The sequence below is a fragment of the Dreissena polymorpha genome, chromosome 3 (genome assembly GCF_020536995.1).
Source record: "Dreissena polymorpha isolate Duluth1 chromosome 3, UMN_Dpol_1.0, whole genome shotgun sequence".
Taxonomy (NCBI): Eukaryota; Metazoa; Mollusca; class Bivalvia; order Myida; family Dreissenidae; genus Dreissena; species Dreissena polymorpha.
In genome coordinates, this window is record NC_068357.1 from 111,015,178 (window position 1) to 111,030,968 (window position 15,791).

The 15,791-nt window shown below is 38.3% G+C and overlaps 1 protein-coding gene across 1 annotated transcript in view; it reads right to left on the bottom strand.

Moving 5' to 3' along the window:
- The window catches only part of LOC127871010 (RPA-related protein RADX-like), a 196,982-nt gene that overhangs the window by 14,097 nt on the left and 167,094 nt on the right, over positions 1 to 15,791 (bottom strand). The window contains exons 10-13 of the mRNA XM_052413625.1: positions 11,886 to 12,020; positions 11,380 to 11,568; positions 8,382 to 8,503; positions 5,471 to 5,507 (exon numbers count right to left, since the gene is read on the bottom strand). Of these exons, the coding sequence (XP_052269585.1) occupies positions 5,471 to 5,507; positions 8,382 to 8,503; positions 11,380 to 11,568; positions 11,886 to 12,020 (483 nt within the window). The remainder of the gene's footprint in view (positions 1 to 5,470; positions 5,508 to 8,381; positions 8,504 to 11,379; positions 11,569 to 11,885; positions 12,021 to 15,791) is intronic.

The window sequence follows — 15,791 nt, forward strand, 5'->3', positions numbered from 1 at the left end:
ATTCTAGTCAAAACCTTAAGGCAGGCAACATCCACGCCAATTTTTTTCTTAAAAAGTACTTTTTCTTTTCGTGAGTAATTTAAGTAACTTATAATAACAGTAATACCTTTGTAAGCAGATAATATAGCGAACATTTAACATATTTCATTAAACTTGAGCATTATTTAAAGTATTCAATCTATTTTGGTTATGATCGTTGGCAAGTGTCATTGTTCCTTAAATTCGACGAAGTCCCGTTTACGAGTGTAATGTCCATTGTCAAAAATATCTATTTTGACGCGCAGTTTACCGTCGCAAGATTGAAAGTATTGTAAAACCTTAATAAAGGTTGCAGGTCATTTTGTTGTTGGAAATATAACATTTTGTTGAGTTATTCGTGGAAACTGAATAAAAGTTGTATGAAGTTGAATCGGACTTTGAGTTAAACATTAACCACCATTGATAAGGAGCGCACTAACGGAGCGCAACATAATTTATGGTGGCAGCGGTGGGATCAGCTGTTTTATGCTGGTCTAGTGAAATGAACAATACGCAGAATAAACATTTGGTGTTAATGTAAACTAAAACCGCAATAAACTACCGCTTGATATTTACGCTACCGAATTATTTATAAACGAGATATTTAGCACATCTAACAGAAAATAAATAATAAACTACACTAGAGTTGACATGCACATTAAATAAATAAAATAGAATGTATTTCCAAACACACATCAACTAAAAATAATATTTAGCGAGAAAAGTAATAAGCATTGCTAAACATGCTTTCCCCAACTCGAGTTGATAGTGAAATAAGTTTTCAACGACGGATCGAAAATGAGGAGGAAGACAGCGACCTACGGGCAAGCCACGAAAGGGAATGGGACGACGACGCGGATAGCACCGCCGACGGGGACCAATCGAGCGAGGATTCGGAGATCCAAACGCAGTTGGCGAGTTTTGCAACTGTGCTCAAAGGTGTTATTATTGAGTTGAATAAATTGAAACAAGATCGTCAAACATTCAGTACCGCTAGTCGCATGGACACAAACAATAACAAGGACGCGAGCATCGGGGCAAGTGCGGTTGAGTCGGGATCGGCTACTTGTACGCGGAACGGGGTAGTCGGGCCTCTGCACGGGAAAGAATACAGAGACGGTAGTCGGCAGGCTTACGAAAATACAACCTCCAATAGGCGTTACAGTATGCCAAGGTACCAGGATGGTATCAGAGAAGAAGAAAGGTACGCATATGACCATCGATATGATAGTGAAAGGCGTGACGGGGACGAAGATATGCCGAACTACGATCGCAGACAGGCCGGTCAAACAAGAGACAGTTCGCGCTACAGTCGGGAAGTGCGGTATTCGAACGACATTGAACCACACGGGGTTAGGTACGTCACTCCACTTGTCGCTAAACCGCTTCCGGTAAAACTGCCTGCATACTCCGGAAAAGAAGAGTGGGCTACCTGGATTGCCCAATTCGAAATAATTGCGAGTAGGTACCACTGGAGCGAAGACGAGAGGCTAAACCAACTGCTTCCTAGATTAGAAGGTGCTGCAGCCCAGTTTGTGTTCACGCAGCTGTCGCCGCGTATCATCAACAATTACCACGAGCTAATTGCTGAAATAAATAGCCGGTTCAGGGTGATTGAGACACCAGGTGCGTTCGCTGCTAAGTTCAGCAGAAGGTCCCAGCGACATGGTGAAAGTTTAGAGGAGTATGCGGCTGAGCTCAAGCGTCTCTATGACAAGGCGCACAGTTACAGAGACCGGCGCACCAGGGACGAAGACTTAGTAAGAAGGTTTCTCGACGGCCTTAGTGATGATGAGCTTAAATTTGAAATTGAGTTCAATAAGGACCCAAGGAACATTGACGAGGCGGTCTATTACGCCGTGAATTACATCCAGATACGGAAGTCCGGTAGGGGTGAACGGAGGGACAAACACAATGCTCGGAGAGTAACTCCAAGCTATTCAGGTGATCGCGACTTCCGGTCGTCTCGAGATGCTGAAGGAGAGGGTGCAGCAGCGAAAAGGACTAATGTGGCATGGACACCTAAAGGATCGAGTGAGGGGGCGAGAAAGCAGATGGAAGCTGAAACCGATGAAACAAATAACAATGATATCAAGGAGCTGCTGAGCAGAATTGAAAAGTTAGAGCGACAGAATGGGTCCAGTAGATGGTCGGGTAACGGAAGACGAAACGTAGAATGTTTCCGATGCCATAAGCAGGGGCATTATGCAAGGGAATGTCCAGGTACACCAGATGGCAGCTCAGAAAACCTCATTGTCGCATCAGATCACCATTTAAATGTGCAAGGACCGACTCTTGCGGCCAAAGAGTGGTCCAATTAGAAAATAAATCTGAAGGCCATACGAACACTGAATCATTATCAACAGAATATCAAAATCCACCTAAAGCGCGAATCACTGATGAAAACCGAGAAGTACATTTCGCCAAAGGGGTGTCCTATGTAAGTCGGCGTAGCCAGGGGCTTTATGTCGAGGGGTATGTCGGGGACATACCAGTTGCGTTTACTGTGGACACAGGGGCGACAATATCCGTGGTATCCCAGAATATTTATAACAAGATGAGCATGCAGGAGAAACCAGCCTTAAATAGGTCTGTGAGTTTAATGGGAGCCAATGGGTTACCTATAACGGAATTAGGTACGGGCTTGTTTAAACTCAGGATAGGACCAATCACGTTGGAGCGTGAGGCGGTTGTGGCAGATATTAAGGATGACGTGTTGATTGGTTATGATGTACTAGGTGATGAGTCAGTGGACATTTTGTTTAGCCGGAACGTTATGGTGTTGAATGGCTTTGAGATACCAGGCATGAAGTGTGAATCAGCCAAAAGAGTAAATGTAATAGAAAAGGCAGCTAAACCATGTGGACAAAACACAGTTTCTGATGAAGCTTGCATTTTGAACAAGGACAGTAGTGAGCAGAGTGCTGGATGCACTGCGATCGAGTCGAGGGATACCCAGCGACGAGTGAAGATGACGGAAGCTACGAAGATGAGACACACATCTGGGGTGTGTTGTAGCGGTCGTCCCTTGAGGGGAACAAAAGCCTGTTCGCATATTTGGCGAGATTACGAATGCAAACAAAGTGTTAGGGGCGAGACAAGCGGCAATCATAACGACGCGGTAAAGTCATCGGTACGTGATACATTGGAAGTTGCGGCGAGGAGGGCGAATGAGGCTATAGATGATGTTGTAATGACGGAACCACCAGACCATCCACTACTGCTGTATGAGAGATCAGCGTCAGAGAACGTGGAACCTCTAGGGCAACCAGTAGGCGTTCCAGTCAAAAAGGACCTTTCGTTTTAGATGTTCTAGGGAACCTTACAGGGAGTTGCAACTACACAGTCGCACTGAACAGATTTAAATGTCATGGTGTACAGAACATATTAAACAATTAAAACAGTCTATGGGAGCGCATTGATGACAAATACTTGACTTCAAGTAAACATCCCACTATCAGTTAACTAATATTTTTGTTCACTAAAATATTGTGTGTATTTAACAGAATCGCAGTGCTATTAATGCAAGAAAATTATTAAAACAGTGCGCGTTGTTGAATTTTCTAGTATTAAATTAATCAGGATGCCTTCTTTAAATTTGAACGGTTATCTTATAACATTAATTCTACGAAAGCTCGTTATTGACAGTTATACATGGATATTCAAGAACCTGACATTTTAGTGGAATTTAATTAAAGTGATATGTTGGCTACGGGAGTTTAGCCAAAATTTGTGGGGGTAATGTAGTGAGCTGGTTTTTAAGTACAAAAATTGTTTACCTTTTAAATACTTGTGTGTTCAGTGACATTCGGTTGGTCTGGTGTTTTTACAAACATAATAAGTAGAATATGCATATGAATCTGATAATACACAGACCCACTAACATATAAATCAAACCATGTTTGTAATTTACCATTTTTGACCAAGAATCCTGCCACTGTTCTTTCTTGTTAAGTTGACTTGAAAACGGTCTGCTCGTAAACACACTTTTACTTCAATTATCTATGTTTAACACTGAATGTTTATAGCTTAAAATAACTCTCCGTGAAAGTTGAGTACACATATTTTGCTAATCCATGCATGTTATACGAATATCTTCATTATTTGTATTGTTATTTGTAATGTTCAGTAGAAATCGGCATGTGATTTTTCCCCTGTCCGCCATCTTGGAATGTCGACTTGTGGGTAATTTTTGCATAGCAACACACAGCGGTGTAAACATAAATCTCACCGGCGCTATATTTAAGCTTTAGGTAAGAAAGCTGCACTATTTTTAGCAGACGTAAGGTCATTATTTAGTTCATATAGTCTGTTTTAAATTGTTTTGTCATTTAAAGTCTATTTTATTATTTATAAGTGTTAAGCGTGCGAGCGTTCCATAATTGGTCACGGCAGTTATTGTGGCCCGTTTTTGGTCACACTGTGACCAATATTTGGTCACAGTGACCAATTTCTGGTCACAGTGACCAATTTCTGGTCACAAGTGGAACGCCGCGGCTATATAAAGTGACCAAATTTTGGTCACAAGATTCATTCTAGTCAAAACCTTAAGGCAGGCAACATCCACGCCAATTTTTTTCTTAAAAAGTACTTTTTCTTTTCGTGAGTAATTTAAGTAACTTATAATAACAGTAATACCTTTGTAAGCAGATAATATAGCGAACATTTAACATATTTCATTAAACTTGAGCATTATTTAAAGTATTCAATCTATTTTGGTTATGATCGTTGGCAAGTGTCATTGTTCCTTAAATTCGACGAAGTCCCGTTTACGAGTGTAATGTCCATTGTCAAAAATATCTATTTTGACGCGCAGTTTACCGTCGCAAGATTGAAAGTATTGTAAAACCTTAATAAAGGTTGCAGGTCATTTTGTTGTTGGAAATATAACATTTTGTTGAGTTATTCGTGGAAACTGAATAAAAGTTGTATGAAGTTGAATCGGACTTTGAGTTAAACATTAACCACCATTGATAAGGAGCGCACTAACGGAGCGTAACAATATTCTGGCAACAAAAATATATACATTGATCCGTAAAATAACTTCTCCCATAAGCGAAAAAAAAAACGTATTACATACTAGTCGCCGCACTTCAGTGCAACACCAACAAACTACCTAGATTTTGCAGGTTTGGAATTTTTTAAGTGGTTATATTTAGTTTTAAAACAAAGAGAAATTTAGGAGATTTTATGCAAAAATGCATATTTCATCAATGCAAATAAATTCAAAACAACATCATGTTTGTATTCCAACTATTCCAAATATAACACATATGCACATTAACAACTTCTTCTCACAAGGATCAATGCCTCCAAGTTTGAATTTAACATTGATAGTACTATTAGGAGAACACCAGCTGACTGACAGACATATTACCACGGTGAATTTTTCAGTATATCCACAATACACTTAATAATGCGAGTTATAATAAGAAAGTAACAATATACTTACATCTTGTCTTGGCTTTTTGGAAGGTGAGGCATTGCTACTGGAAAAGTATATTATAAAACTACATAAAAAGTAACTTCAACATTTTCATTTTAACAACTTTGGTTAACTCTACTTTAAGTTGTGTATTAATTTTTGTTTCATTACCTGTATGAGTTTTTCTAAACTTACCGTATGGATAGCTACTTTTTAGACAAGAGCACCGCCTTGCGGGTGCAGACCGCTCATTTATTTTCTTTTTAAAGGTGAAGGGACTCTCATTTTCAATCACAAAGGAGGGAGGGGTGGAGTGAAGAGGGGTGCATTGTGTGGGTGTGTGGAAATGCGAAAAAAAGGAAAAAAAAATAAATCGGGGGGGGGGTGGGGGGGTTCGGGGTGGGTGGGGGGGACGGTGGGGATTCTTGGGTGCGATGGTTGGACGGTATTTCAAACATAAAATAATAAAAATAAATATTTGTGTTTTTCAAACCGTTTCAAAAAAAAAATTGGGGGGGGGGGGGGTGAGGTGGGGGGGGGGGGGTATAGTGTGAGGGTGTGGTGGTAATTTGTGAGATGATCTTAAAAAAAAAAAAATTAGGGGGGGGGGAATTCGGGTGGGGGCAGGGGGGTGGGGGGGGATTCTTGGGTGCGATGGTTGGCAGTATTTCAATCATAAAATAATCAAAATAACTAGTGTTTTTTTTAACCGTTTAAAAAAAAAATTGGGGAGGGGGTGGGATGGGGGGGGGGTATAGTGTGAGGGTGTGGTGGTCATTTGTGAGAGGGGGATGGTTTGGGTGGAGTCTATTGTGGTATGTCAGGTAAGAGTAGTTTTGTCAAAGTATCAATCAAATCTAATCATAAATAAAGAAGTCATGGCAATTTTAGCAAAATTTAATCATTTGACCTTGAGAGTCAAGGTCATTCAAAGGTCAAGGTAAAATTCAACTTGCCAGGTACAGTAACCTCATGATAGCATGAAAGTATTTGAAGTTTGAAAGCAATAGCCTTGATACTTAAGAAGTAAAGTGGATCGAAACACAAAATTTAACCATATATTCAAAGTTACTAAGTCAAAAAAGGGCCATAATTGCGTAAAAATGACATCCAGAGTTATTCAACTTGTCCTTTAACTGTACCCTTATGATAGTTTGCGAGTGTTCCAAGTATGAAAGCAATATCTATGATACTTTAGGGGTAAAGTGGACCAAAACACAAAACTTAACCAAACTTTCAACTTTCTAAGTATAAAGGGCCCATAATTCCGTCCAAATGCCAGTCAGAGTTACATAACTTTGCCTGCACAGTCCCCTTACGATAGTTAATAAGTGTTGCAAGTATGAAAGCAATAGCTTTGATACTGTAGGAATAAAGTGGACCTAAACACAAAACTTAACCAAATTTTCAATTTTCTAAGTATAAAAAGGCACATAATTCTGTCAAAATGCCAGTCAGAGTTACATTACTTTGCCTGCACAGTCCCCTTATGATAGTTAGTAAGTGTTGCAAGTATGAAAGCAATAGCTTTGATACTTAAGGAATAAAATGGACCTAAACACAAAACTTAACCAAAATTTTCAATTTTCTAAGTATAAAAAGGGCACATAATTCTGTCAAAATGCACGCCAGAGTTATCTTACTTTGCCTGCCCAGTCCCCTCATGATAGTAAGTAAGTGTACCAAGTTTGAACGCAATAGCTTTGATACTTTCTGAAAAAAGTGGACCTAAACGCAAAACTTAACCAAAATTTTCAATTTTCTAAGTATAAAAAGGGCACATAATTCAGTTAAAATGCACGCCAGAGTTATCTAACTTTGCCTGCCCAGTCCCCTCATGATAGTAAGTAAGTGTACCAAGTTTGAATGCAATAGCATTGATACTTTCTGAGAAAAGTGGACCTAAACGCAAAACTTAACCGGACGCCGACGCCGACGCAGACGCCAAGGTGATGACAATAGCTCATAATTTTTTTTCAAAAAATAGATGAGCTAAAAATGCTATTCTCAAATCCATTAAGTCATGCAAAATAATTGAGTGTTCTGCATGTCTTGAAAATTTGACATCTGACTTTCATCTGAACATATTTGTAGCAGTTATAATTAGATGCAAATGCATAAAATAATTGTTCATAGGTCGGTAAGCCTGGTTTACACACAGCAGCATATAAGTCCAATTTTGTTGTGACATCAAGCTCTTCACTAGCCAGGGGCAATGTTTTTGGTTCAAGTTTAGTGTGGGGAAGCATGTTTTAATTATATAGTTTCCAAAAATTATTTTTGTATTTTGGTTACATTAAATCAGCAGTATTAATATGAAGTTACAGCCATTAAGTTCCAGCCTTGACAAGCTGTATACCAATGTTAACATTTGCCCTGGGAAAGGGTCTTAAACACCATAAGCAAACATTTGGGATAAGGTAGTTCAAAAATGTATCATGAATGATGAAAGTATAGCCTAGAAAGGCTGTTTTATTGCAACATTTTGCTTTGGATCTTTAAGTGTGACAGTGATCTTTGTGTTATAGACAACGTTTGTAAAGGCAAAATGCTGCTTCCTTATGGTTGTCATTTGAGGTTGGTTACTTTCAAATTGTTTGATTTTTAAGTGTGACAGTCATCTTCAAATTAGGAAGACAACTTCAGACAAGTTATGCAAAGAACATGATGTATTCTCGTGTTGATCACAAATTTTGTGGAAAATCATTTTCAAATTGCATGGATAACAAGGTTACACTCCTGAAAAGCTCAGATCTGATCAAGAACTACATGCATGAAGACAAGTCCATACATGTACCTTTGTGAATATCTTATGACATTTGGTCTAACAGGCTCTAACAAAATTTCCAGATTAATGGCAACATAACAATCTTGATGAACAAGCACACAATACACCAATTCATGTGACAGCTGTACCAGGCCAGCAATGAACCTGTACCTGTGATTGTCCTGAATCAAGGTGAGGCTCACATGGACAGCCGTGGCCTGCACAAGCAGCTGTCGACACTCCCGGAATCTCAAGCTTTCCACCATCCTCTCCCAGTCAGTGCTGGGTAGTATCTGAAAGGAAAACATTGTATCATTATTTAATACATTATATGTATTTTTAAATTTCGCCTTACTCTCCCAGTCCATGCTGGGAAGTAACTGCAAAGAACCTTTTGAGTTTATTTAAAGCAAGTATTTATTTTAATCCCACTTTTTAATCATCTTCTCACAGTCTATGCTGGGGAGTATCTGCAAAGGATCATTTTTATTTACAGCATAAGATTAAAAGTATGTGTATCAATCCCACTATCCTCTCCCAGTCCATGCTATCAAGAATATTGGGTCACTGAAAAGGGCCCTTGTTGTCATCATGATGGTCTAGATGTTGTCTACACAGGTATAGGGCATCGAAATGTTCAAATTCGTCATCATGAGTGTTGTTGTCCCATGTCAAAAAACTTCTTTATGCTCTCGTCTTTCATCCCAGGTGCCATTTCTTCATAATAGCAGTCTTGTAGATCTGTGGTCTTCCCAAACAGCGTCATCTTCAGTCTAATTGAGGTTGTTGGAGATGCATCGTTATTTGTAATCCATTAATAATGATGTTGGAGTCAAGTTCCCACAACCTTTCAAATACCCATTCCTTTTCCTGTGTCCTAAAATTTATACTAACGGGCCAGTTGACCCCCTTGAGGGTAAGTTTGAAACCAAATAGTTGCAGCTTTTTAAAGTCTTCTGTAAATGCTAGCATTGCAGTGAAGCTATTCTTTTCATTACCCGTCATGTTGATTGATACTGTTTGATGATTCCCTTCGCTGCAAAGGTGGTATTATCTGGCTGTTTATTGTCATTGGCGTCTAATCGGCGTTCCCCAGTCTGTGACAGTTCATAGTTGAACTTGACCCTCTGCTTGATGACAACTGCTGTCACTCGATCAGCGTGTCCCTGAAGTCAATTGGCATCTTATGGGCTATATGTGTCTATCTTCAAATGGACAGGTAAGCTTTCTGTGAGACTGGCCAGCTGTTGACCTCCCATTTGAAGCTCTCCAATTGACATTGCAATCTCGCTCTTTTCTAGCTAGACAGCAACTTCTCAATTTCTGGGTACAAGATATATCTTGCATATATGGGTAGACAATTTCAAGATAAATTTGGGCTGACAATGTCAAAATATCGGGAACAGAAAATTTGAAGATTTTTTCAGTGATGTCATAAAGACGATGGAAAATGAATGTTTAATACAACATTGTTTAACATTTGAAATTTATACACACTTAAGTGTTATTGCATATTTTCACGTTCCTAAGTGTAATTTATTGTCTCAAATGCCAATTTTCGTCACAAATTACTCAACAAGTCATGACACATTGCTCAATGAAAGCTGTCAATTATAAAGTGCATAAAGACTGAGTTCACACCTACTGTTACCCATGAAAAAGACCTTCTTTTACATCTACCTTTACCTGGTTTCCTTCTAATAGACCCAACAAAAGCCGTCAGTGAAGAAGTGTACAAAAAGACAATTTTTGCATATTGTATTGAAACTTGAGAGAATAAAAACAACGGGCTATTAATGGTAACTTAAGGTAATCAACAACTGCCATTCTTGAATCAAAGATAGGGGAAAGAATGAAAGTTGAATGCCTTTCAAGACCAATCACCACACAAGGTATGTGGCAAAGCCGGGGATTGAGTCTGCGGGCTCTAGTTCAGTTCTCTCACTGAGCTACCAATTTGTCCAATAGTGTGTATGTATATCAGAGTTTATTTGCAGATCCGGCTGTTTATCCTGCCTTTGTTAAAAAAGATTGACCTTATAAAGGGGTGGCAAATAAATTTTCATATCTCTGGTCAACAGGAAGTTACATAGTGTATTCCTACAAGGAAATTAACATGTTCATATATTTGACCTTTGAAATTTATTGGGACGCCTCATGAATGTTATCGTTAAATTATATATCATCCTTTTTTTCTTCTTTAAAATATATTACCGAACCAGCTTTTTGATTTCCATTTAATTGATTAGGCAATTAATGACGTATCTAGTGTGACATCATTTCTCAGACAAAACATACTATCTTGTTTCTCTCAGGATTTTAGGGACAACAATTTTGACGTGGTGGTTTTAACAGTATTTTTTTATAAATATTTTAGAAGCATCGAACAAATCATAAACGTATTTCGGATTGTGTGTATGTCCTTCATAATTGTTAACTTCGCTAGGAATAAAATAATTTGCTACGACAGTATTAGGATTGTGTAATCGGGTATTGGGCTAGAGAGGTTAGCATTCGATACAAATGCTATAAAAAAATAGTGTGGTTTAAAATACATTTCAATAAATATAGGGATGGAAAAACAGAAAATGGATTTCATCAAAGGGATGGTAGAACAGAAAATGGATGTGTATATTGTTGTAAATTTATTGTTATAGGCAATGAATTAAAGTTGTCATTAAGGTAAATAAAATTTAGTTTTCGTTTTGCTGCTGCATTTTTTAATTATATTTTTACAAAGAAAAATATCACATTCTCGATTTGTTTTTTATTTCTTCTTATATTTTCAATTGGAAAGTATTAAAAGGAACAGTTTAAAGTGGAACTATTTTTACGTGACACAATGGATAGTTATTCGGTCGTCAGGAATGTTGTGTACATGTAGGAGGCCCGACAAGAATAATTGTATTGTTATGTCAATGAATCATTTGTCTTTGATAAAATGTGTCAACGACATGAAGCAGGATAAATGGAATACATGGATGATGCCTAGATGGAGAAAGTTTATCTGGTCCGGCTGAAAAAGAAAAATAGGGCTCGGTAAAGCTCACCCTATTTTCTTTTTCTAAGCCTCACTGGATAAACTTTCTCCATCTCATCACCAACGATGTATTCTCTTTATCTTCACGACAGCATTTGTGGGCAGACCTGAGGAGACCAATTGTGCTACCTGCCATTCCTTGAAGAAAGACTTCAGACCATCCAGAGTACCAGGCAGGGTGGGACACGCCAGGTATCCGCCCACAAGAGCCTGTGACATGGCATGCTGACAGTCCTGGGTGTGAGACCACTGCTCAAGATTGGAGATGATTTCCTCGTCTTTCAACTGTTCTTTAAGATCATCATTTAAAATACTGATCTGAAGTGAAGAAACAAATATTGTCAACCTTTTGTTACAGACAAATAAGCATCAAATTTATCCATGTATTTTATATTGTGTAAATACGATTCATGAACTTGTCATGGATTTTTGCAACAAAGCTTTGATAACACCACACTTTGAAACCGGTGTTCAGAGGGTGATCAAAAGGGAACAAACTATTTTAATCATTAAGGACACAATGCAATACAAAACTTCCATGTTGTATCAATATTGTTTAAGCAAAACCAAAACATTAACCACTTACTTTCAGGAATAAATTTCTGAAAACAAAGTACACTTGTGACACATCATACCTGTGATTCTGCTGTGGAGGTCAAGTGGAAGGACCGGGGGTCATGTGATGAACGGATGTGTTCAGAGTTACACACCACTCTTACATGGGTACACACCACTATAACACCTGGCCGGATATCCAAGTCTGTCATTCCCTGAACACAGTTTATTTACAGAAGCATGAAAACATCAATGCATTACATCACTTATCTAGGTAATTTTTTTCAATTTGGTTTTAAAAAGAATTCAAGCTATTAGTAGCTACTAATTATGCTAGTTATAAAATCTTTATTAACTAAATTTAATAATGTATGAACAATTGTGACTTATAATTATAATTTCCGCTAAAATTTCTGGAAATTGGCGCTCCTCATGTTTGATATAAAAATAAACTTTGCTTTGTTTGGAAATAAAAATGAAACATCAAATCTGTTATAATATTGACAGGTACAGGTTTATGCTACTATAATAGATGGTTTAATTTTTTTCCCAACACATTTCATTACGAGACTGGAAACAGATATACATATAAATACATATGCAACACATCTAAATTCATACGCTTTATATATATATATATATATATATATATATATATATATATATATATATATAATTAGTGACAAACAAAGAAATACATATTGAAACAGCTTTTAAATCATATGTTATCTATATAATTATAGACAGCGTCACGTACAAAGACTTAACAATTAGCATAGCAGGTATAATCAGTGACAAACAAAGAAATACATATTGAAACAGCTTTTAAATCATACGTTATTCCTTTACCATATACAGAAAGGAGGACTCACACACAATACATATAATTTAAAACTTATGTTCAATGTCTTAGTACATGTTTGTTTTTTTATTGAAATATTGTGACCATATCGTATTTTACCATTCTTTAGAATAATTATGTTGGTCGAGTCAACTCCACCTTTAAATGATACGAGACCGGTTTCTACGTTCGAGCGATCATTTCTATTGTTAGTTTAAATTTGTTGTTAGTTTAAATTGATTGGTAACTTGTGTAGGTATCATCGAGGAGTGTAGTGATGTACAAATCACATTGACCACAGAGTTCAGAGTGGGAAGACGCATTCTTAAGGCATTTATTTCACGTACAGAATTCATTAGTTTTATCTTCTTTTGTAAACAGGTATGTTCAAGTATTTGTCTACTTACTTGGTTCATTTGTCACAGTTTGCCGTATTTCTTATACGAGTAATTCTCTTATTTTTCGACCTAAAGTTGTAGTTTTTGAACTTTGGTATAGTTGCTATTTTAACATTTTATCACTATTCTTTGTTTGTACTGTATCACGTAATCCACTTACAGTTTCACCAATGGACGAACGAGGCATGATTGGATTGTGTGAGTGAAGAGATAGTATTCAGAACCACATTTTGGTAAGTGCATGAGCCGTATGAGTTGTGTACGTGATTATGTAATGATGTTCATTGCAAATGTTATCTGTTTTATGTATTTCTGTGTAATGTTATTGTATGCTGCATGTTCTGTAATGTTCATATTTATAGAAGATGCATTTTATGTGAAATTGTATTTTTCCATATCTGCTATGTTAATGTCAATATGGCCACTAGATTGAACTACAGTACAGCCAAGGCAGAACAAACATATTTCGCGATCCGCAGCGGCAAGGTGAAATAAGTCGATGCCGCATCAGCTGTTGAAGCCGCGTCAGTATGCGGCAGCAAGTTGAATTTCACCGCGAAGCTTTGCATCTTTCCGCTGCGGCATGCCGAGGCAAGCCTCGATCCACGACATGACGCCAAGTCGATGCGTACATATAACATAGTTAAATAAAAAAGTGTGCTGTTGTGTTTTTAGTGAGTGCATTCCCGTTTATAGACAAATTGTAGTAATCCTGAAAATTTAACAAAAATCGAAGTCATCAAAACAAAATACGATAATCAAGGGCATGTATTAATTCAATTTCAATCATTATTTATCTTTGTCATTTTTAGAATCGGCTTAAGTAGTTTAAGTTACTTTGTGTGCGTCTATTAACTGCTCCGTCTCATTATTATTTTATATTGAAGTGATATTATGGGCATTTTTCACTGTTGAATTGAACTGAAAAGAATAAACAGGTCACACTAGTTAGTGAAAATGTGGTTACTGACAATTAGCTGCAACTCATCTTGCTACTGGCTGTTTATAAAATTAGATATTTTTTATGACTGTACATTCTTCTAAGCAGAAATGATCCGTAAAACAAAATAGTGTCTTTGTGTCGTTTGAACGAATCTGCACTAAAACTAAATTCACATTGTAAATCGAATATTTTCTGTCGTAAGTTGGGAAAAACGAAAGTACGGTTGATATACAAATGCAAAATGTTTTATGTTAGCTATACTGATTTCTTCAAAGCATGTTAAATAATAAAGTGTTTCACTGCAACATTAACCGCGCACCCGGGAAAATCGTAGAAGTAAAACAATATGAATACATTGTATAAAAGTATCCCGCTATGCGCATGCATTATTAAACTGTAGAAAAGAAGAAAATATTTATTGAAGCTTGGGAGTTCTGTGTGGCATCAGATTGTAAAATGTAATGCTTAACGTACCTGACTTGGCAAAATCCGTCATTTCCAATTTCAGGCGCTGCTACTTGTCGCTGTTGTAATTGATACAATACTTATTAATAATCGCAACCTTTATCTCTTTTTTTAAAAAGGTTGTGTCAGAACTCCATTATTGCATCTTACAACATCTTTGTTATCATTTTAATAACTGTTTTCTAAGTTACTACATGTATTGTAAGTAGACTTTCAATTATAAATTATGTTGCGTAAACACTAAACCATGTGAGTAAATAAAGTTCAGGATTATTCCTGAATTCAGGATTTAGGCCCTAAAAACTGCTTTTGATATTGAACGTGCACTCAGTCACTTGTTCCAGTTCTTATGTGTATTACTTTTATTATTAACAGATTGAGCTCAACGGAGTGTACACTGTGCAGTGGGGAAGCGGGAAGCAGGTTGGGCTTGCATCTGCGCTAGCACAGGGAAAGAAGGATGCAATGGAACAAGAAATGACAACACGGATTACCACTTTGTCTTCCCGGACGAGAAAACGGAAGGCCGTCGCCAAAATCACTAAGGTCACCAAGAAAAGAGCCGTATTGGTGTCTGTTGGCTCGCCAAGGGACGACCCACAACCAACAACATCTGCACAAACAACATCACCTGTCGCCCCGGCTACCACCTGTATAGCCGCAATGCCAACCAGCGCCACAACAACTTCGAGACAAGCGAAGCCAACCAACACCACACCAAGAACTTCAAGACAAACAACGCCAACCAACGCCACAGATACGACGAGACCAGCAACCCCAGCCATCACCATGGACACGAGACCAGCAACACCAGCCATCGCCACGGACACGAGACCAGCAACACCAGCCATCGCCACAGACACGAGACCAGCAACACCAGCCATCTCCAGGCCAATCATCACTAGACCCACGTCTGCCAGAAGAGTAAGTGCAACAATGGAACCCGGCAGCGTGGCACATATTCTTGTGCTGCTAAACCGCATGGAGGCATACATGGCGGATCAGGCGAGAGCCATGATCAGCATGGGAAAGCGCTTAACCAAACTGGAAGCGGCAGTGGAGCGGTTTGAGGTGTTGTTGGCCAGTCGACAGCCTCTGCAGCCTCTATAGCCTCTGCATCCTCTGCAGCCTATACTGCCCGACCCAGACCAGGAAAATCAGATGCCTGAAACCAGCCTTGTTGACAAGGCGATAGTGGACGCCATAAACAGGGAGGCAAACAATGAGGCCCATTTTGCCTGTCTACTCCTTCCGCACGTGTTCCAAGAGTTGTTTGGCATTGACAAACTTCGGCTGCTGTTTAACTGGAATGGGGCGGCCAGGAAACAGGTGCTGGATG